The following is a 21,556-nucleotide window of genomic DNA, read 5'->3' as shown; positions in this document are numbered from 1 at the left end:
TACTGTTGGTGGTTCTCTGTCCTGAGACCTCCCCTTGGTATTTCTTGTAAGGTTGGTCTGGTTTTACCAAATTCTTTTAATTTCTATTTATCTGGAAATATCCTAATCTCACGATCATATGTGAAGGACAATTTTACATTTTAGCATTTTGAAAATCAACACTTGGGACTCTGTCTACTCTAGTTCATACTTACATATGACAAGTAGTTAGTTCTCCCATAGATCATTTAGCTTCACTTTTTTAAAAAATCTGAATCAACGGATGAGAATGCTGCCTGTGAGAATATTATTACAGGTGCCTTCCTCTCCATGGGTCCAAGCGTTTCCTGGAAATTTATCAATCTCTCATAACTGAGCTCACATTCCACTCTTCCACAAAGTTACCAATTACAAATGATTTCCTGGTTCACAAGACCTTGGCTTGAACCACCTGCCTTTACAACCGTCTTGAGGGGGCTTCAAAAAGTAGCAGGAGCAGAGAAATGAAAAGATAATGAAATTCCCCACCAGCTTTGCCAGCTTCCTTTTGTAATTCCCAATGACTCCACTAACAATGAGATGAGTGTGGATCAGCCTTGGGCCGATTCATAAAGTGGAGAAATGCATATGTCTCTGAGCCAAACAACTGTTTTTGGACAGCATGTTTTTCTACCTCAAAGGATTGGGCATGGTAAAGCATGAAAAAGGAAAAACTGGCAAAGCAGCCAGATTGAGAAGACCTCTGACAGGTGTGAACCATGACTGACTTGTAGGTGTGGCTTGTAGTCTGGACTTAACCAGCGTCCTGGAACTAGTCAAGCTACATTTTAGTGATTACTTAAACCCAAGCCTTAATGAAGAATTAGAGCACTTACAAATCCTGACCCACAAAATCCTTCTACGGATCAAGTAGTGTTCATCTATGCAATTCGGGCATACAATGGTGAGCAAGATGCAGCCTCTCAAATCAGAGGGCAGGAAAGGAGGCAAAAAGAAAATAAACTTGTACTCCAAGGGCTTTATGTACTATGGCAAGGGAAAGGTGAGGGATAAGGACGTCCACAAAAAATGCTCTGAGCTGTAACCAAACTTGTGTCACTCATGGTCTCATGAAGTGATGATCCCCCAATAAGACAGCGCCTTGAAGACAAGGACTGCCTTTACATGCCCGCACATCCTCCAGTACCCACACCAGTGCTGCGTCCAAGTAAATCCTCACAAAACCTTATTAATATCTCAACTGATTAAAATGTAAATGAAACGAAGCTTTAAAGGTACTAAGTATGGGTGTATTTTTCTTTTTCTTCCTGCAGACATTCTTAGTTGCCAATCTGAAATTAAGCCATCACCACCCACTAATATATAAGCATGTCCTATGTACCACTTTAGGAGCCCTGGTGGTACAGAAGGTTATGAGTGGGGCTGCTAACCATAAAGTCAGCAGTTCAAAACTACCAACTGCCCCTTGGGAAAATGATGAGGCGTTTTTGTCCCGCTAAGGTTAATTGTCTCTGCAAGGCACCGGGTTCCACTCTACTCTGCCCTATCGGATCACAGTAAGTTGGAATTGACCCCAGGGCAATGTGTGGCTGTTTAGTTTGGCTTTCTGTATCATTTTATGCTTACTAAGAGATACTAAGAGATAGGGATTGGCAATCTTGGTGGTGTAGTCATTATGTTTTGGGCTTCGATCTGAATGGTCAGCAGTTCGAAACCATCAGCAGCTACCCAGGAGGAATATTGGGCTTTCTACTTTCATAAAGTTACAGGACAGTCTCGAAACCCCACAGGGTTTTCTATGAGTCGTCATTGACTGGTGGCAGTGAGTTTGGTTTGGGTTTTGTTTGTTTGTGTTTTTTAAAGAGCTATGGATAGGAAGACCAATAGGGTTTTGATTCCTAAACATGAACTCTGCCGTCATGTGATTCCTCTCTGTTGACCATGGTACAACATAGTAAGAATTTTTTGGCTCTTTTACTTTTAAGTAGCTTTTACTTAGTCCCTTGAAACTTGGCATTCCTTCCTTCCTCACTCAGTATACACATTTCTGCTTTATAACTACTTTGGGTTCAGAGAAGCCTATCACACCCAGACTATTTATAAGCCGACAGGGTCTGGCCTGACTTCTTCTTAGACTCTGTTGTTCTATAGTCAATTCCTGCTCACAGTGGGGTTTCAGTCCTAGTGAATTTCCCCCTCAAATCCCAAGAGGATCATAATGAACCACTTCCCTGCATGTTTTATCAAGACAGCTCTTTGTGAGTTCTAAGTGTTCTGTCCAGATTTAAAGAGGCTGGTTCCTTCATGAGCGGTTGGCCTAAGACTTTTCTTGGAAGCTACTGAATATGGATTAGTTGGATTGTTTCACAAGAAATTGAAAAAAAAGAAAAAGCAGGCTCTGGGGTGACTGCTTCAGTTCTTAATTGGGTGAGCAAAGAAACTGCAAATGAGAGGTTTTCCTTAGGAGGGAAAGGATGTTTATAGTTCCCACCCCCCTAGGTGGTGGATTGCAACCTAAACGTTAGTCTTCCAATGCAGTCTTTAATTTAGGAACCATTACAAGAATCTATCAGAGCAGAAAATGTCAGGTTGAAAACTTAACACATGACAGGAGTTAATTAGAACCCGGCCTCTCATTAGATGCAAACGGAGAGTCAGCCAATGGAGTTAGCCCCATAGTGACTACATAGTTCCTACTTCACAGGTGGAACAAAACGAGGGGGCTGCCCAGGCTCTTATACCAGAGTTACTCAAAGACCATGGTCTGCCCTTCAGGTTAAGACTTCTGGTGATCTCCTCCTCTCAGGAAATATGCTGAAGGTCACTGGGTGGATGTGCCTCTGCCTGGAACTCCCTCAGGGAAGTGTTTTCAGTAACAAAGACAAACATGCCATGCCTGTCACCAGGGGCAGATTGGCGACTGTGTCAACCACTCCGTGAGAGGGAGGCTGAGGGGCTCCAGCCCATTCAGACCCAGCTCTACGTCTTGGTCTTTGTTTCTTTCCACAATCAGACTGAAATGTGATGCCCCTGCCTTTCTTTTTTGGAAAATACCTGAGACTAGCTCATTTCTGGGAAAGAAAAGCTGCTGACAGGAAAAGCTTCTGATGGGAAAGGGACATCCTTGAGCCTTTCTCGAAGGAGACAATTGCTTCAAGCAAACGGAGGCTGGGATGCCAGGGGTGGGGGGTGGAGGGGTCGGGGGTACGTGAGAGAAGTCCAGCCACAAGGGGTCACCTTTAGCTATGGATTAGGCTGGCTGCCAGCCAGATTCCTCTGGGAGAGCAGTTCTGTATGCGCCATGCCAGGTAGCTAGCTAGGCATGGACGTCCTCCTCCAACACCTAACTGGCTGTCTGATCTTGGGCAAATGATTTGGTCTCTCGATCTGACGTGAGAGATCAATGTAGAAATAAATGGGATAATGTATGTAGAGCATGCGAAACAGCAGCTGGCACAGAGTAAAGGTTCTGACGAGTTGTTATTGATTGGACAGCAAGTCACCCAACACTTACTGTATTCCCTCCGAGGCACCCTGGGTACCAGGCCCTGTGTGGGGGATGGGCGCCCCTCCCTGGCCTCACAGAGTGCATACTCTAATAAATCATGAACACGTCACTTCTCCGACATAATGCAAGCCCTCCTCCTTGCCCCTCAAATGCCCTAGGAGAAGTGCCAATTAGGCACCAACTCTACTTTATTTAGTAGTTCAGAATCTTGTAGGTCATTGCCCTCTGAGAAGTCATCCAAACCCAGTCACTTCAAACTTCAGTCTAGGCACAATTCTCTATCTATGCACTTATCACGTTGATATAGTGTTTGCTTATTTGTTTATTCTTTGTTTCCTCCTATGAGGTCCTGGCCATGGGGGTTACTTTCACTCATCTCTGTAGCTCAGTCATCTCACATATTACCCAGCACTAGGCCCAAGGAAGATACCTACTTGCTACTTTTGAAGTACTATGTAGACTTCTAGCTAGAATCTCTTCTCTGAGAGAGGACCGTGGCCCATCTTCAAAGATTTTCTTTTGGGCCTTGGCTTGGTTGGTTCTTTTTCTAACAATTACTTTGCTTCCAGACTCCATTCCTCAGCTCTTTAAGGGACTGCTAACTGCAAGGTCAACCGTTTGACACCACCAGCCAATCCATGAACAGTTGTCTTGGAAACCCACAAGAGCAGTTCTACCCTGCTATATAAAGTCATCATGAGTCAGAACTGACTATCTATAGCAACGAGTTTGGCTTTGGGTTTTACCTTCACTGGGCTGCTAACTCAGACACTCTAGGGAACCATGTTTCTCTGTCCTATGGGGTCACTATGAGCCAGAATGGACTCAGTAGCAGTTGGGTTTGTTTTTTTTTTTGTTTTGTTTTGGTTTTACCTTGCTGTAGAGTACAAAGGAGACCCTCAATCTCAAATATACTTTAAGGAGAACATTTATCAAGCCTTAAGCAGAGAAAGACAAGACAAATATACATCATCTGAAAGAGCGGGGCTATTCACATGAGGTCATAATGGCGCCACCCGAGGATCTGAAGAGTTTCAGGGCAGGGGAGGGCAAAAGAAATGGTCACAGCAACATGACTGGCAGTAGAGCAATACATCACAGTAGCAGATGGGACAACGGCAGCAAGCCCAGGACCATGATTTGGGACATGGACTTTATGTTAGATAGACAAGTTACAAGATTGGCCGAGGGCTTTCAGACCAAGACAGAGCATGACTCTTGACTATGTAACCCCAATATGGCAGTCTCCATCAAACATACCCCTAAAGGAGAATGCCCCTCCTTGGGCTGACAAGGGATGCATGTAGTCCACTTTCCAATGCACTCTAGGGGCAAGACTGCTCACATCTCTGGTTAATGGCCAGAAGGGGTTCAATGGAGGTCTTATCCACATGAGGTCTCTGAAATGGATTTTGGGCTTTGACTGTGGATCCATTACCTTCTGCAAACTTGGTGCTCAGAATTTAATCTCTAATAGAATCACCATTGGTAGGTTTTGATGATGACCTGAGACAAGGTGGCTTCTATAACTCAGCTCTAGACACAAAGCCAAATATCAAATATATTGACTTCCATTTTTGCTCTCAACATAAGAAAGTCTATGCTTGCCAATCAAAACCCAAACTCACTGCCATCGAGTCAATGCTGAGTCATGGTGACCCCCTGGAGCCCTGGTGGTGTAGTGGTCTCATGTTGGGTGCAATTCGCAGGGTGGGCAGTTGGAAACCACCAGCAACTTCGGGGGACAAAGCCTGACTTTCTATTCAAGTGAACACCCACCCTCCCAGAAACCCACAGTGGGGTTGAGGTAAGTGCGTTCCCGAAACTGTAACCGTTTATAGGAAAGCCCGGTTTTGCTCCTGCAAAGTCCTGGTAGTTTCTAACTTTCCACCACGCAGATCGCAGCCCAAAGCGTAACCAGGACGCCAAGCGCTTCCTCACTGGCCAATATAAGAGAACTGAAAAAATACAGGCGGAACACGAGCAACCCGAGAGTGGTACAGACATCCTTCCAACTTGTATTCAGCTCTTGCCCTGTGCCAGGGGCTTGCCTGAAATGGAGGAATCGAAAGTGCATAACGACTTGATTCTAGAACTTCAGCCCTAGGAAAACAGTGGCAGGAGCTGGGCAAAGGGATCTCAGCAAGAAGGCAGGAAGCCAGGCCCCCAGCTCCTCAGGACTGGACTGTTGTGGAGGGCATTTTGGTGTCAGGTTGAAAAGCAGGAGATGAGCCCCGTAATGGTAGAGAAAATCACCACCACCACCTCCAAATTATTCAACTCCTACCCTGTGCCGGACGCTGTGCTGAACGATGTCCCTCACGGCCCTCAGAATAACTGTGTGAAACGCACATCAAGTTCCCGGTGTCGCAGGTGGTCAATTTGAGCCTCAGGGAGAGAGGACAACATGACCACAGAGAAGGAACAAGTCAAAGGTTTAGGACATTCCACCTGCTGAGGATTCCACTGACCCCACTGGAAAGCAGAGGGAGGGTGGCCCAAGCCAAAGCCTGGGGGGCGGGGGATTGAATCGCAACCCGGTCTCCTGGGTCCCAGATTCCCAGGACCCTGAGTCTGGGATTAAGGAAAAAGCAGGGCTGGGGTGGGGACAGCCTGCAGGAAAGGGGTCTCCAAGTGGGCGGGGAAGGAAGCTTCGGTAGTTGCCTCGCTAGCACCCCATTCCCCCCTCCCCCAGTGAACAGGTCAAGCTTCTCCCCTCCCACCTCACGCCCTCCCACCCTTATTTAGAAACCGTGTCCCTGAGACAGGAAGGGCGGCGGGCCGAGCGGCACGGAGCGTCCCGCTCTCATTTCCTTTCGAATCCCCTTGTGGCATTTCATTTTATACAGCGAAGGAAACCGGAGCGCTAGCCGGCCCGGGGGCGCTCCCCCACCCCCGCCCCTCGCAGCTCGGGCGTAGGGTCTGTGGGCAGAGAGAGAGGCTGGGCGACGACCCGGCAGCGGCGAGGGGAAAGAACTGCGAGCCGGGGCTGTACCAGGCACGGAGCTAAACGTTTTCCTCTCATCCCCCCCGCCCCCAAGTCAATGTAAGGGCGAGGGCACCGACGCCGAGAGCGGGCAATTGGCTCGAGGTTGCCCCGGCGTTATTTGAAGCCGCAACCCCTTGCTCTTTGTGTTGCGTTTCCCAGCCCGACCGGAGGTAGCCGCGGCCGCCGTGACAGCTGCAAAGGGACGGGACCGGGCGCCCGGGGACCCTTCCTCACCTGGGAGCCACGCCGCTCCATCCCGGCCGGGCGCGGGCGCGGGCACGGGGCGCTCGGGGTGGGGGGCGGGGGGCGAGCGCGCGCCGGGAAGCTGGGCGGGGCGGAGCGCTCCGGGGGAGGGGGCCGCCGGGCGGGAGCTGACCCTTCCAGCGGGAGGCCGGCCCCGCCTCGCAGCCCCGCCTATCGCCGCCCGCGGCGCGCGTCCATTGGCGGGCCGTGCTGTCCGTCCCTCGCTGCCACCGCCCCGCGAGCCTCCAGGGCTGCGCCGCCCAGAGCTCGGGCAGCGGGAGCAGCGCGGCGCTGGGTGCTGGCGGGCTTCGCCGGGACGGAGGGCGGACGCGACCGGCTCGGGGCTGGAGGCTCGCCGCTCGCCGCCATGACCCGTGCGGTCCGTCCCTCGGCCCGGGCTCGGGGCATCTAATTCCCGGCACAGTCACGCGCAGCTGCCCGTCCGTCGCCCTTGGCGCCTTATCACACTCCCTTCCCCGGAGGCTGGGAGCAGCGCGGGCGGCGGGCGCCCCCGTGCAAACTGGGGGTGTCTGCCGGAGCGGCCGCCGCCGCTGCCGCCCCCCGGCTCTGGCCATGGCCCGGCGGGGCGCTGGGCCGAGAGTCCCGGGGGAGCCCGGGGGCGTCGGGCTCAGTCTGCGGCTGCTGCTGCCCCTGCTGCTGCTCACCGAGCCGGCGCGGGGCTTTGGGGACGAGGAGGAGAGGCGCTGCGACCCCATCCGCATCACCATGTGCCAGAATCTCGGCTACAACGTGACCAAGATGCCCAACCTGGTGGGGCACGAGCTGCAGACGGACGCCGAGCTGCAGCTAACGACTTTCACGCCGCTCATCCAGTACGGCTGCTCCAGCCAGCTGCAGGTGGGCGTCCCTCCCTCTCCTCCCAGCCTCGGGCCCTGCGCCTGACGGGGCCGCTTGGGCAGGGACGCCCCAAACTAACTTTGCGGAACCCTTGCCAAGTCGAACCCCTCAGTCCTTTCCTAGCCTGGAGGATCAAACTCCTGGAAAAGTGATTTCCTTCCCCACCCCCACTTTTTCTGTCCCTTTTCAGGGCCTGTAAGCCAAAACGTTGTGTAAGTCATCTGGCCTGCGAAAGAACTCACTCATCCACCCCGCCCTTCCGCACCTCTCCCCTGCCCACCGAGTCCGGCCAAGCCCCTAGCCCCAGAGGAGCTGAGAGTTATCCTTGCCAAGGATTCCGGCCGCCGCCGCTGGGTGGGCGAGTCCCTGGCAGGGCAGCCAGCTGCACTGCACGCAGCTAAGACTTGGAAGGAAAGAGGAGACGGGAACTTCTCCCTCCTTGTCCCCTCCCCGACCTCTCTTCTCCCCAGTATTTCTGGGGTTAGTTATTAGATGAAACACCACGGTGGAACGGCCCCTCCTCGCGGGGTCCCTTACGGTTTTAGAGGTCACACAGGAAGGCATGGTTGTCTTCTGTGCTATCTTCTCTGGGTTTGAGGGTAGATGTAGCGGTTGGAGAGTGTGAAAACACAGCTTAGGGAAATGGTGATGGTGTGGACAAACTCCAGGAGAGTAGTTTGTATCCTGGGAGATGCAGTCACTAACTTCTTAAAAAAAGCAAGCAAGCTTATGTAATGACAGAGCAAATGCTCATACATAGACTGGTGACAATGCAGCAAGCAACCAACTTGTTTCTGTAAAGACAAAGTATAAGAAACGTTAACACTGACAGGGGGAGACTCCCAGCGACATTTAGAAATGAGAAAAGGGAGACGGCAGAGGGAGGGGGGGGGGCGATAGAGTATAGTTGTCCTGGCTGGAAGCTTCAGAAGTCTGTGGGTCTGGCTGTAACTTCTGAAAGATAAGAAACAGACACGCAGCTTACTGACTAGGTGCGTGTTTTCCCATAGATCATTTTAAAAGTTGGACTGCGGTTTCGAAAAGATGGTTGGGATTAGACCTGGTGCTGGTGAAATGTCCCTTTGGAGGTTTCAGAATTGGGGAAGTAGGTTAGAACAGCCTACGGAATGGTCCTCCAGCTCTCAGTTTGGAAGCAGCACACAGCCTGACATCAGTGGCAATTTGGTTGGAAAAACAGCTTTTGCAGGGATATATATTTTTAATTACATGTATCCTGGGGAAGCGGCCAAGCTGTTTTTGAAGGACAGGACTGTATCCCTTTACATGCTGGAAAATAGTTACTTGTAACTCTAGACTTCATAGACAACATCTGTAAGGAGCCAAGCAGACTGTTTATCAATGCTGGAGGAATTGAGGACAGCAACTGGAGTCTCCCCTGCTGGTATTACAGTTTGCAGGGACTTACCATTTACATTTTCCTATTGGACTTCATTATTATTCATTGAGGAAACCTGGCCAAACAAACCCCTGGTGACCAGAGACCTTAATCTGCCTCACATCCGTCAGTCAAACAATGTCCCAATTAGGACATTTTTATGTTTCAATATGGAACTGATTTTTCAGAAAGTAGGGGGTGGGGGGGCAGAGGATAAGGTAGAACACAAAGAATGTTAGCCAAAGATAGACTTAACCTATGCTTTCTAATATTGAGGGGTTTTTGTGTGTAAAGAAATGGAGATGAAAATAAACTACTCTCCCCAACAAAAAGAAACCACCCTGCCAACGAAATGACTGCTGTTTGTTGAATCTATTCACCTCTTTGCATAGTACCTGAAAGGGGCGGGGGCTTGAAAGCCAGTTTCCCAAGGTTTATGTCCTTGAGTGTTGTGTGGAAAGGGGTTGTTCTTCAAACACCCCTCCCCCTTTCTAATCGTTCTATGTATTTTTATTCCCCCAGAGAGGATTACGAGACTCAAACTAAGAGAAGTATAAACGATGGGTTATTAAGCACACTTATGTGAGGTCAGAGTCAACAGCCCTACTTTCAAAGCAGATATGTATGTACATTGCCGGGAAGCATTCAGCTCGGTTTCGTGCAAGCCTTTGGCCCCAACTTCTAAGTCATTGTTTTCTTTGTTCATTTCATTACTTTTGCAGTTCTTCCTTTGTTCGGTGTATGTGCCAATGTGCACAGAGAAGATCAACATCCCCATTGGCCCATGCGGTGGCATGTGCCTTTCCGTCAAGAGACGCTGTGAACCAGTCCTTAAGGAATTTGGATTTGCCTGGCCGGAGAGCCTGAACTGCAGCAAATTCCCACCCCAGAACGACCACAATCACATGTGCATGGAGGGGCCGGGGGATGAAGAGGTGCCCTTACCTCACAAAACTCCCATCCAGCCGGGGGAAGAGTGCCACTCCGTGGGAACCAATTCGGATCAGTACATCTGGGTGAAAAGGAGCCTGAACTGCGTTCTCAAGTGTGGCTATGACGCCGGCTTATACAGCCGCTCAGCCAAGGAGTTCACCGATATCTGGATGGCCGTGTGGGCCAGCCTGTGCTTCATCTCCACTGCCTTCACCGTCCTGACCTTCCTGATCGATTCCTCCCGGTTTTCCTACCCTGAGCGCCCCATCATATTTCTCAGTATGTGCTATAATATTTATAGCATTGCTTATATTGTCCGGCTGACTGTGGGCCGGGAAAGGATATCCTGCGATTTTGAAGAGGCAGCCGAGCCTGTTCTCATCCAAGAGGGACTTAAGAATACAGGATGTGCAATCATTTTCTTGCTGATGTATTTTTTTGGAATGGCTAGCTCCATCTGGTGGGTCATCCTGACGCTAACTTGGTTTTTGGCAGCTGGACTCAAATGGGGTCACGAAGCCATTGAGATGCACAGTTCTTATTTCCACATCGCCGCCTGGGCCATCCCTGCAGTGAAAACCATCGTCATCCTGATCATGAGACTGGTGGACGCGGACGAACTGACCGGCCTGTGTTACGTTGGGAACCAAAACCTCGATGCCCTCACTGGCTTCGTGGTGGCTCCCCTCTTCACCTACTTGGTGATCGGGACGTTGTTCATTGCCGCCGGGTTGGTGGCCTTGTTCAAAATCCGCTCCAACCTGCAAAAGGATGGGACAAAGACGGACAAGTTGGAAAGGCTGATGGTCAAAATCGGAGTCTTCTCCGTGCTGTATACGGTCCCCGCCACCTGTGTGATTGCCTGTTATTTCTATGAAATCTCCAACTGGGCCATCTTCCGATATTCTGCGGACGACTCCAACATGGCGGTTGAAATGTTAAAAATTTTCATGTCTCTGCTGGTGGGCATCACTTCAGGCATGTGGATTTGGTCGGCCAAAACTTTTCACACGTGGCAGAAGTGTTCCAACAGATTGGTGAACTCTGGGAAGGTAAAGCGAGAGAAGAGGGGGAATGGTTGGGTGAAGCCTGGGAAAGGCAACGAGACCGTGGTATAAGTCCTGCCAGCCTCCGCAGGGCCCTCATTTTTGAGAGCTGGGGGTGGGGAGATACGAGCATTTCGGTGGAAATGCTGCTCAAAATTGTATGCAATAAATCTCAGTTTGAACAAACAAGTAACACTTCAGTGAGCCCCTCTCCCCAGTCCTGCCCCTCGCCCTAAACACACCCTTCAGCATCCTAAAACCAATGCTTTTGCTGCAGACTCTGGGAAGATCCAAACAGAAGAGCCAGTCACAAGGCGTTCAAAGCTGTGAAAAAAAAAAAATCAAACTGTTGACCACTTTAGCAGGTTGCAGCTTGGCATGTGGAGGGCCTGCCTGCCTAGATCCCAGGCAGCCCAGGACGAGGCTGCATTTCCTTGCAAGGGTGGGATTTGATCCCAGAATTGGAAACTTGCAGGGAGAAAGAATAGTTTGTTGGGGTTTTTGTTTTTTTTTAAACCCTGTTGAGATTTAAATACAAGCTGGGTCTTTCAAATAGCAAAGCAATCTATAAACACTGGAAACGCTGGGTTCAGAGAAGTGTTACATGAGTTTTTTGTTTGGCTGGTCTAACGTAAACATCTTCAGCCACGCGGTGTCTGCTGTTGACAATGGGGTGGCTGGCTCTCCCCAGAGCGGGTGTCAGAATCTGTCATTGCCTTTGTCATAAAGCAGATTTGTTGGAACAAACAAAAGCACTGTACAAACACACCTAAGGTATCCAGTGGGTTTCTCTTCTTTCTCTCCCTCTCGGAGCGTAGGATCCCTGTGCTGGGCTTGCCATTGGCTTCCTTTGGCATTTGCAGATCCCCAAAAGGCATTTTCTGATAGGAATTACAGCACTCCTAGTGAGGGGGAAGTGAAGGGCGATTCTCTTTCTGACAATCACTTAATTCAGAGGAAACCGAGATTTACCAAGTCTACTTACCTTACCGACCCCAGAGACTGGCATTGAGCAATTGGGACTTAATATATTTTACTTTGTGTGATTGCATCTGTGCAGACGCCAGTCTGGAGGAGCTGAAATGTTAAATTTCTTGGCAACTTGGCATTCACACAGATTAGCTGTGTAATTTGTGTGTGTCAATTACAATTAAAAGCACATTCTTGAACCGTGACACAGTATACTCACTGACTTTAAAACTATAGCCAATTTGCAGTTGCAGAATGATAGTGCGCCCCTCTCCCCTGTAGCCTAGGAATGCTATCTGAGTCTGGTCTACTTACAACAATGGAGACTTTTCCAATTTTGTGAAGGGAACTGAGGACAGCTAATCCAACCACTTGGGGCATAATTGTTTCCTTGTAATTGGCAAAGGCTCCTTATAAGATTTCCTGGGGGAGGCAGTGTGGCCTGGAGTATTTATATGGTGCTTAATGAATCTCTAGAAGACCAGCCAGGAGCTTGATTGGTTAGCAGGGGATAAACGGTGGGCCCTATGAAATGAACTGCAAACTCTTGCGGGCGATGGTCTTAATTGCCTATTGTAGAGGTATCCAAAGCCTTTCAAATGCATGCTGTACCTTCCTTACAGGGGGGTTGGCATACCCCTACCAGCCTCTCAAAAGTTGCAGTGCTTTTAAAATTGTAACTGGCCTCGCTTATTAACCCGCCTTAGGCCTTCTAATCTCCAGATCTCTGGGGCAAATCGTTGACAATGTCACAGGTTGCTCGCCTTATAACTCATACCTGACTTGGCTGCAGTTCCTGCTGTGCTATGACTCATTTATGGATTCATTCATTCATGCCTGTTTAAAGCAGGCAGGAAAACTCTCTTGCACGTTCTCCTCTGTGGAGAAACATGTCCAGGGGCTCAAAATGGCAAATCGGGGGTCAACATTCTGGAAATAAAACACCAACCACGTCTCCCCCTTTTTGTTTCTGGATGGTTGCTGACCTGTTGAGACGATGACGCATGTATTTTGGAAGGAAAGTCAGGACTTTTGAGGCAGAAGCTAAGGGCATGGATGACCCTTGCTGCTGCTGTCTGCCAAGCCCGAGTGCCTTGGCTGGACTCTGGGTCAGGGCTCCCAGAGCATGAGAAATAGTCCCTGAAAGGGCCAGTTTAACTGTCTCAACATTGCCTAGGAAAGTAAACTGCGAACTGCTTGCAGGCAGTTCCCATCACTGCCTGGGGCCCTGGAGCAAGCACCCAGGGGCAGAGCCTGCCCTTACTCACGCTCCGGTCTAGTGCCTTGGGAGTTGGGCAGAGGCTCTGGCCCCAGAAGCTCAGGACCATGCAGTGAAAAACTGGCCTCGCTGTCAGGAGCTTTGGGCTTGTGTGGCAATTTTCCTTGGACTGGTTCCGCGATCCCGAGTCGGGGCCCAGGCGTGGAGCTGATGTTTGCTAATTTCCAATGATTGAATAACTCTAATAAAGTTGCTCGGGGAACCTGGGCTGCAGCTAGTGCCTTAACAAGTTGTGGCTTTTAATACTCCTGTTCCGCAAATCTCTTGCCTTCTCAGAGGGGGAGTGTATTTAATCAGAAGTGGCCTGTTGGTGCAGACTGGATTAGTAGCCTTAGCAATGAATGTCACTGGGTTGTAGGCCTTTCACAGTCCAGACAATGCAGACTCTTTACCGTTTCAGGAAAGGAACTTGGTGGCCAAGGAGTCAGTTACCAATTACCTCAAAATGACTCCATCTCCTAAACTTGTAATTAAAAAAAAATCATTTACCAGCATATTTATTAAGTGCCAACTGTGTGTAAAGTCCTGCATTAGGCCTGTTCGGGGATGTCAGAGGATGCGCATCGCAGTCTAGGTGGTGTAGGCTGATGAAGAACTTTGCTGTTGGTTTTGTGAAGAGGCAGCGCTCCCTTGCAAATTTCTATGTTTCACTGCCTCCATGCTATAAACCTCTTCTTCAACTCATGTCACCTCGGGAATTTTTTCCTATATAAAATATCTGGGTTTTGATTTTTTTTTTTCCTTCAAAAAGCATCAGCTCCGCTTCCTGTGCAACTCCCTGGAAACACTTTGAGACTAAATTATGAGGACACGTGCCCTCGTGTCTAATACGGCTTTGGGCATAGACAATCCACAGCGTGGTGTGCTCCAGGTGACTTGTGTAAGTAAACTTGGGGACTGTACCTTGTAAGGAAATGGTGAAGGTGAGATTTGGGAGCTGAGGTTGCTTCAAAGAGTTGGTGGTAAAAAGATAATGGGATTTGCACGCGTGTGAATGTTTTGCAGCCCCCTGTTGGGATTATCACTCTTTACAAGAATCCCCCAGCCTCCAGAGGTTTGTTAAGTGTCAGCTCCAGTGGGCCTCCTCCCTGGCAGATGTCTTTTTCCTAAAGGCCAAGCCGGAAGGAGCCAGAAGGAAGAGAGCGCTTTGGGGCGGGACTGGCCAGAACCACCTAGCTGAGCCACTTGATCGATTCATGTGTTTGTTCCCTTCTGGAGACCCACTTCCTGATCTCTGAGACCTGTGTCGGCAGCTTGTTCAGGGGCACGAAACCGGAGAAGTGACACATTTGATTTCCCTGAGATGTTCTCTGACTCTCCTAGTCACTCTCTCTTGCCCCCGAATCTCGGCCACTTCTGTTGTTACCTTCTGAATTATGCTACCCAGCTTCTTGCTTACTCCCTGGTCCTCTCTTGGCCACCGGATTAAGTGTGTACTTGGGGAGACCCAGCAGGGATCCCAGGATACACAGGGGCCTGCAGCCTCACCCTGGAGGGACAGACTCAATTGAAAAGCATTTCACTATCAAGGCGCACCCTTTGGCATATGGTGAGGTGGCCTCAGCAGCAGTTGGGAATGAATACCACAAAGGACAGACTTTGGAAGGAGCCACTTAGAATCTCCCTCCATCCTGAATTAGTTCTGCAGTGGAAGGCGCTGGAGAGAGTCGCTGGTCCAGAAAGCCATGCCAACTCACGGAACTTCGACAGTTCTTTTTGTTCTTTTATTTTATTTGAAATTGGAGGCCCAGTCTGGGTCTGTATTATGTCTGGCAAAGGACCTGCTTATCATTTTTCCTTGGCCTCGGGTGCAGGACTTGCAAACTGTCCTCCTGTCAAGGATCAGATACTGGCGCCCTGAATAATGGATTTTGTTTCACTGCGGCCTGGCCGGCTCTCCGGGGCTGCCTCTTGCCTGCACACGCGCGGTGATGACACACCCGACAGGACCAGGAGGGAAGTGAAGCAAGGTCCCCAGAAGCCGCTTCCCCTTGGTAAACCTCTGGCCTATTTCTGTTTCTGATTTGCCCTTTCCTCATCTTCGAATTAGTAACTTCTCAGTATTCCCCCAGGCCACCTGTAGAGGGCCTACCTAGACCCCTGTATGAGCCGTGTCCTCAAAGCTGTTGTACCTCCTTGATCGCATCCAAATTCAGCCCATGACCACTGTCATCCCAGAAGGGTTCTGAGAACAGAGCAAGAGCAGCCCCGCCCTGTGAAGGTGGGGAGGTCGGGGAGTGCATCTCCTCCAAGTTGTGGACGTTTCCAAATCGTGTTCAGGGGCTCTGGCTCTGACTTGGCAGTTGGGCTTTTGGGAGAGAGAAGCTGCTTTCTATGTCTCTCCCAGTGGGGCCTGTAGATAGCTCTGGGTTTTTTTCCTACCTCACCAACATTGTTGTCTATGGATTTGGGGCTCTTTGTAAGGAAGGTGGGATACATATCAGATGTGAGGATAACAGATGGCCCAACCTGCTCTGTACAGCAGCCACACGCCTTGTCCCGTGCATGGCCTTGTATCCTGCGCCACCCCACAGCTCAGCCGCCTTGACTCAACCTGGGGGCCTTCCAGGTGTCTGACGTAGCGGTACCAGGCCAACTCCTGCTGCACGGGCCCTGAGTCAGTCGCGGAACTTCAAAGGAAATGGACCCTGCTTTTAAAGATGTATAAAGTATGTCTACATTGATGTCTGTTCTGTACATTTCTAATTTATCACTGTACAAAAGAGAGTGAGAGAAAGAAACCTTCGTATTTAATTTTTGTATCAAAGAAAAATAAAGTTTTGTTTATTAACTGGTGTGTGATTTGGCAATATTCCTGAAGGTGTATGATTGTCCCTGAGAAACATATAGGTTCCTCGGTGAGAAAGAGAAGATTCATTCCATTTGCAGGACAGATTTGATCATTGCTTTCTGTGAGAGCCTCTTTGTTTCTTTCTATTTTTTTTTCTTTTCCTTTTTTTTTTTTTGCTGGAGCTATTTTTCCCCTGAGGGATTTATCCTAGGTCAGCAAACCCTCAGAGACCAAGGTCAGTGGGATTTATCACTACTGGGAGCATCAGAAAGGGGGCCCTGGTGGCATTAGTATGTTATAAGTGGGGCTGCTAGCTACAAGGTCAGCAGTTCAAAACCACCAGCTGCCACGTGGGAGAAAGAGGAGGCTTTCTGCTTTTGAGCCTCAGAAGCATCTATTAGTCAACAGGCTGTTAGTGAATTTTGGAGTTTCTGGTCATCAGTCACACCCAGGTGGGTCCCATGATGCTTTGGACATCACTAGAGTCTGTAAGCTGACTCCCAATGATGACGCCTTGCATTTCCAGTGTATGTGATGGTTCATTTTTATACACCTTTCAAGTGCCCTTCATCTGGTGGCCTGAAGAAATTTCCCAAACAATGCTAGCATTTTGGATGACTTTTTAAAAAGGAGATTTATTTGTTAAACCTCAAATTCTCCCTCCCCCACCTCCAGCTATACAAACATTCTGGGTTGGTTGTTTTTGTTGTTGTTTTTTTAGTATATAGACATGGAAGTATGTCAAGTCAGTCTGCCAGGGAAGTGACTTATCTAGCTAGGTTTACAAGGGTGGGTGGTGGGTGTCCCCATAGCCAACGAAGTCACTGGGCAAAGCCATTGTCGGTGTCATGGGAGTACATAAAACCAGGGGCAACAGAGACCCAGAGGGCAGGAGACCATTTGACAGTGGACATGTCTGCTAATGTGACCATCACCTTCTCAGTGGGCCGACAGACTGCCTGCCATTTGTTAGTTTCCCCTGACCCCCACCGGGTTTGGTGTGAATAAAAAGCCTAGCAGATGAGAGCCTGAGATACTATTTTCCTATCTGCAGACGCCTATTGTGCTTTTATCTCAAACCTTCAGGGAAAGGGGGGCACGTGATCCAAACGCTCTGCCCTATAAGGTAAGGAAGGAAACGTGGTGGTGTGGTTAAACATTGGCCTGTGATCCGCAAAGTCAGCAGCTTGAAACCACCAGCCACTCCTCAGGGGAAATTGTTACAGGACGCAATACTCCTGTAACAAGTTCTACCCTATCCTTATGGGTCATCTCTGAGTCCGCATCCACTTGACGGCCCTGAGTCTGGTTATTTGGTTTTAAGGTAATGAGCCTAGGTGGAATAAGCATTGGGCTGTTAACCAAAAGGAGGTGGTTTGAAGCCACCATTTCTTGGGCGCAGGGTGGTCCAGCCTGCTTCTGTAGAGATTTACAGCTAGGGGATACCTGGGGCAGGAGGCACTTCTACTTTGCCCTATAGGGTTTCTATGACTCAGCATTAACTTGCTTGGGGAGGGGAGTTTCTTGATTCCTATTAATCATTCCATTGACTTCCTCAATGAGTAGTTTTGAAGCAGAAGAAAAGTCAAAACCTGAAATCTGGAAAGAACTTCTAATACTTTGCACCTGCAGACAGACTTTGACTATAGAAATATGCTCATGTGCACAGTCTCAGTTTTGCTTTTAGCAGTTCTTAAGGCTGTGGGGTGGACGTTGCCTTCCTTCAGCAAGGAGAAACTGAAGTTTATCGAGGGCGGGGGTCTTCTCTGGGATCTTGCAACAGGGAGGTAGCAGGTTGGACAACTAGGTCTTATGCACAGCCCAGTGTCTGGGTTTTGTTCCACATCCTATCTTTCTGATTTCTTTAATTGCTACAAACAGTTAATGGTTAGCGGGTACATGTTTTTGGCAGGCAGCTAACTCAATAACAGGACCTGGCCCTGGGAGTCTGTTTTGTAAGGATTATGTAGCATAATCACTAAGGTAGGTGTCTTTGAAGGCTGGACACCTCTAGAGTAAGCCCGATGATCCCCCGACACTCAACTGACTTGAACTGGTCTTGGCTGGTCTCCAGCCCACCCACCCCCAATGGGAGCTTTGTGTGCAGGGCCAGGACCCCAGCTGGAATGTGGCCCAAGGGTTTTTAGCGTTTCTGTCCTGAGAACTGATTTTTTATCTTTCCCATTTTAGCTTTCACATGCAATCATTATTTTAAAGTTGAGCTGACTCTTGACTACAGAGGTCAACCTTGGCCTCATGTCTTCAGAAGTTCTGTGAACAGAAATAAACCTCGTCCAGGGAAGGGCTCTGTCATGTCCTCCCTTTTCCTGCACAAGGCGGCAGAGTAGGATGGTGGGATGGGAGCAATCTTACTAAAGGTTATGGAAATGTGTTGGGTTTACAATGCTTGGTCCTTAGCCCCACTTGCCCTGAAAACCATCCTGTCTCGTTACTTAAGTCCCCTTCATTTTTAGGCTAAAGGTTCATCTGCCATCGTGACCGAGGCTTCCAACTTCTCAAGTCCCCCAGGACAGAGAAAATAGAATATTTATTCCATTTCATGGGAGCGGCTTACTTTTCGTCAGCCTCCTATCTGATTTCCTATAAGCACCCCGTTTTCACCCAAGAATGTGCTGCATTGCATGGCCTGCCTACATTATCAGAGCCTTTCTGGTCTCTCTCTTTTTGTAAGAGATTAAATGATTGGCTAGCTGACATTTCTGATTGGCTCTCTGAGTTTCATAAAATACCTGAAGGTTGCATCATTTCATTTGACATGCAATGAATAGGTAGTATAAAGGAACAAGATGGAACTGATAAGCCACGTAGAAAAACCTCTCAGTTCCATCACGCTCTCTTCTCACCCCCTTGCCTCTGCACCCGTGGTCCTCTTTGCCCGAGATGCCCCCTTACCCTGTCTTCAACTAGTTGATATCCTTCCTCCACAGTTGAGGTCATGTGTCGTCTCATCTGAGAAATCTTGCAGGACCCTCCGGCTTGGGGTTGGCTCCATTTTCTTCCCATCAAGTTTGGTGCTTTCAGCATGGGGAGCCTTCGTGGCGCTGCTGGTAATTGTCTGCACTTGCTGTGCCCATCTTCCGGCTGGACTGAGCTCTCTGAGGATGACTTTGAAGACCCAGAGGTGTACAGCTGGCTGTCCTCAGAGCCAAGCTCAGTGCCAGGCAGAGAGCGCAGCTTCAGGAATAGTTGTGGAAGGAGGGGAAAAAAAGAGGAAGAACTTTGCCTCATTACATGAGGACACTAAGCAGCTTTGGTGACCGCTGTGGCCAGCAGAGTAAGGAAACCAAAAGTGACAGCAGGAGCCATGACATGAGCAAGACTTTTCTGGAAAGCTTCCAGGGTGACAGCCTCCGAGAAGACATTTTAACCTCCAATAGGGGTTAGTGATCACCTGGCCCTCCACCTTGTTTATCTTAATGAATCCTCTTCCCTCGGTATCTTCTTCTGCCCCTCCCTCACAAATGTTTGCTGAGACTCTTCTGACTGTACAATGCCGAGGTGGGATGGGAGAAGGGACAGAGGGGGAGATTTTGAAAAACCATGAAAGACAAGGTCCAACACACAGTCCAAAAGTGCAGATGACAAAGCCGAGAAGGAATTCATCTGTTATTAACAAGCTTAAAACTCGAAACCTGGAAAAACAAATCCTCAACTGCTTAGTAAATATTTGCTGGATAGCTGAATGAGGGTCCGTCATGTGCCAGCCACCGTCCTGGGACACAGAGATTATTGAGACATGACCTTTCCCTCCAGAAGTTCATGGCAGCAGCTCATGCACCCTCTCACCACCCCCCGTAACCTCCAATAAAAAAAGGGTAAATTCCATCAGGTTCAATCTCATGTCTGGTGTAACTGCCTCCGAGATAAGCTCCCAGGACCCTGTCTCAGTTAGCGGGGGCTGCTGTAACCCACATTCTTTAAAGTGCCTTTAAAGAACAGAAATTCATTTTCTCAGTTCAGGAGGCTAAAAGTCTAAACCAGTCTCTCGGCCAAGTGGGTTCCTTCTCTGGGTGGCTCTGGGTTGTCCTCAGTTCCCTGGCTTGCAGGCCATCTGTTTTCCCCTGTAGTTTTGTACACACACATCCGTGCCCACCCTGCTCTTTTTACAATGAAGAAGTGACTAGATTTAGAACACGCCTTACACTGATATGGCCTCAACACAATAAAGAAAACAATAGGTTACATCCACATGTATAGGGATGTGGATCCCAATCCATATTTGGGATGAGGTGGAATGAGGGGAGGGCACAATTTAATCCATAGAGCTTGGCTAGAAAAGCTTTTGCATAGCAGAGATGATGGGAAAGCATTTTCTTTTTTTTAAATCGTTTTATTAGGGCTCATACAACTCTTATCACAGTCCAAACATACATCATTTGTGTAAAGCACATCTGTACATTCATTGCCCTCATGATTCTCAAAATATTTGCTCTCCACTTAAGCCCCTGGCATCAGCTCCTCATTTCCCCCCTCCTTCCCCACTCCCCCTTCCCTCATGAACCCTTGATAATTTATCAATTATTATTTTGTCATATCTTGCCCTGTCTGACGTCTCCCTTCACCCACTTTTCTGTTGTTCACCCCCCTGGGAGGAGTTTACATGTAGATCCTTGTAATCGGTTCCTTCTTCAAAACCCAATCTCCCTCTACTCGTCCAGTATCGCCACTCACACCACTGGTCCAGAAGGGATCATCCACCCTGGATTCCTTGTGTTTCAAGTTCCTATCTGTACCAGTGTATATCCTCAGGTCTAGCCAGAATTGCAAGGTTGAATTTGGATCATGATACTGGGGGAGGGGAGGAAGAGGAAGTATTTAGGAACTAGAAGAAAGTTGTATTTTTCATTGGTGCTACATCGCACCTTGACTGGCTCATCTCCTCCCCTAGACCCCTCTGCAAGGGGATCTCCAGTGGCCGACAAATGGGCTTTGTGTCTCCATTCTGCACTTCCCCCTTCATTCACTATGGTAAGATTTTTTTCGTTCTGATGATGCCTTATACCCGATCTGTTCAACCCCTCATGATCACACAGGCTGGTGTGCTTCTTCCATGTGGGCTTTGTTGCTTCTGAGCTAGATGGCCACTTGTTTACCTTCAAGCCAGATGCTATCTATACCTTTTGAATAGCCGGGCACCATCAGCTTTCTTCGTCACATTTGCCTATGCACCTGTTTGTCTTCAGTGATTGTATCATGGAGGTGTGCACCCAATTATATGATTTTTGTTCTTTGATGCCTGATAACTGATCCCTTAGACACCTCATGATCACACAGGCTGGTGTGCTTCTTCCATGTGGGCTTTGTTGCTTCTGAGCATTTTCTAGACTGTGGAAACCTCATCACTTGATCCCCAAGAGGACCTGTCTTTCTCAGTAGGCAAAGGCTGGCTCTCAGGGACCAGGACTTTTTTTTTTTTAATGAAAAGATCATTTATTGGGGGCTCTTACAGCTCTTATAACAATCCATCCATCAATTGCATGCCATGACTCTTAAGACTTCGTCTGCTTCTCATAAACATCCTCTGATTTCAATACATAAAACATA

At 48.8% G+C, this 21,556-nt stretch overlaps 1 protein-coding gene and 1 long non-coding RNA gene across 4 annotated transcripts in view; one reads left to right on the top strand and one right to left on the bottom strand.

The window, feature by feature from the left end:
- LOC142444983 (uncharacterized) overlaps positions 1–21,556 on the bottom strand; it is a 99,001-nt gene that overhangs the window by 31,306 nt on the left and 46,139 nt on the right. For 2 of the 3 annotated variants that reach the window (XR_012783945.1, XR_012783947.1), the window contains exon 3: positions 9,919–10,950. This is a non-coding gene — a long non-coding RNA (uncharacterized LOC142444983). Of the gene's footprint in view, positions 1–9,516; positions 10,951–21,556 lie in introns of those variants that run through there. The other variant, XR_012783946.1, reaches the window with a different exon arrangement.
- On the top strand, positions 7,008–15,962 carry FZD4 (frizzled class receptor 4). Its single transcript, XM_075546427.1, has 2 exons — positions 7,008–7,577; positions 9,696–15,962. The coding sequence occupies exons 1-2, from the start codon at positions 7,293–7,295 to the stop codon at positions 11,022–11,024; spliced, it is 1,614 nt and encodes a 537-aa protein (XP_075402542.1). The 5' UTR covers positions 7,008–7,292; the 3' UTR covers positions 11,025–15,962.

This window comes from Tenrec ecaudatus, chromosome 4, assembly GCF_050624435.1.
Source record: "Tenrec ecaudatus isolate mTenEca1 chromosome 4, mTenEca1.hap1, whole genome shotgun sequence".
Lineage (NCBI taxonomy): Eukaryota > Metazoa > Chordata > Mammalia > Afrosoricida > Tenrecidae > Tenrec > Tenrec ecaudatus.
The sequence above is the reverse complement of the archived record's forward strand: the minus strand, read 5'-3'. Positions and strand labels throughout refer to the sequence as shown.

What these genes read in the sequence shown, in the direction of transcription:
- FZD4 (XM_075546427.1), top strand. Translation starts at nt 7,293, where the DNA reads ATGGCCCGGCGGGGCGCTGGGCCGAGAGTCCCGGGGGAGCCCGGGGGC. An exon ending in GCTGCTCCAGCCAGCTGCAG is followed by an intron (nt 7,578 to 9,695) that starts GTGGGCGTCCCT and finishes TTACTTTTGCAG; the next exon opens with TTCTTCCTTTGTTCGGTGTA.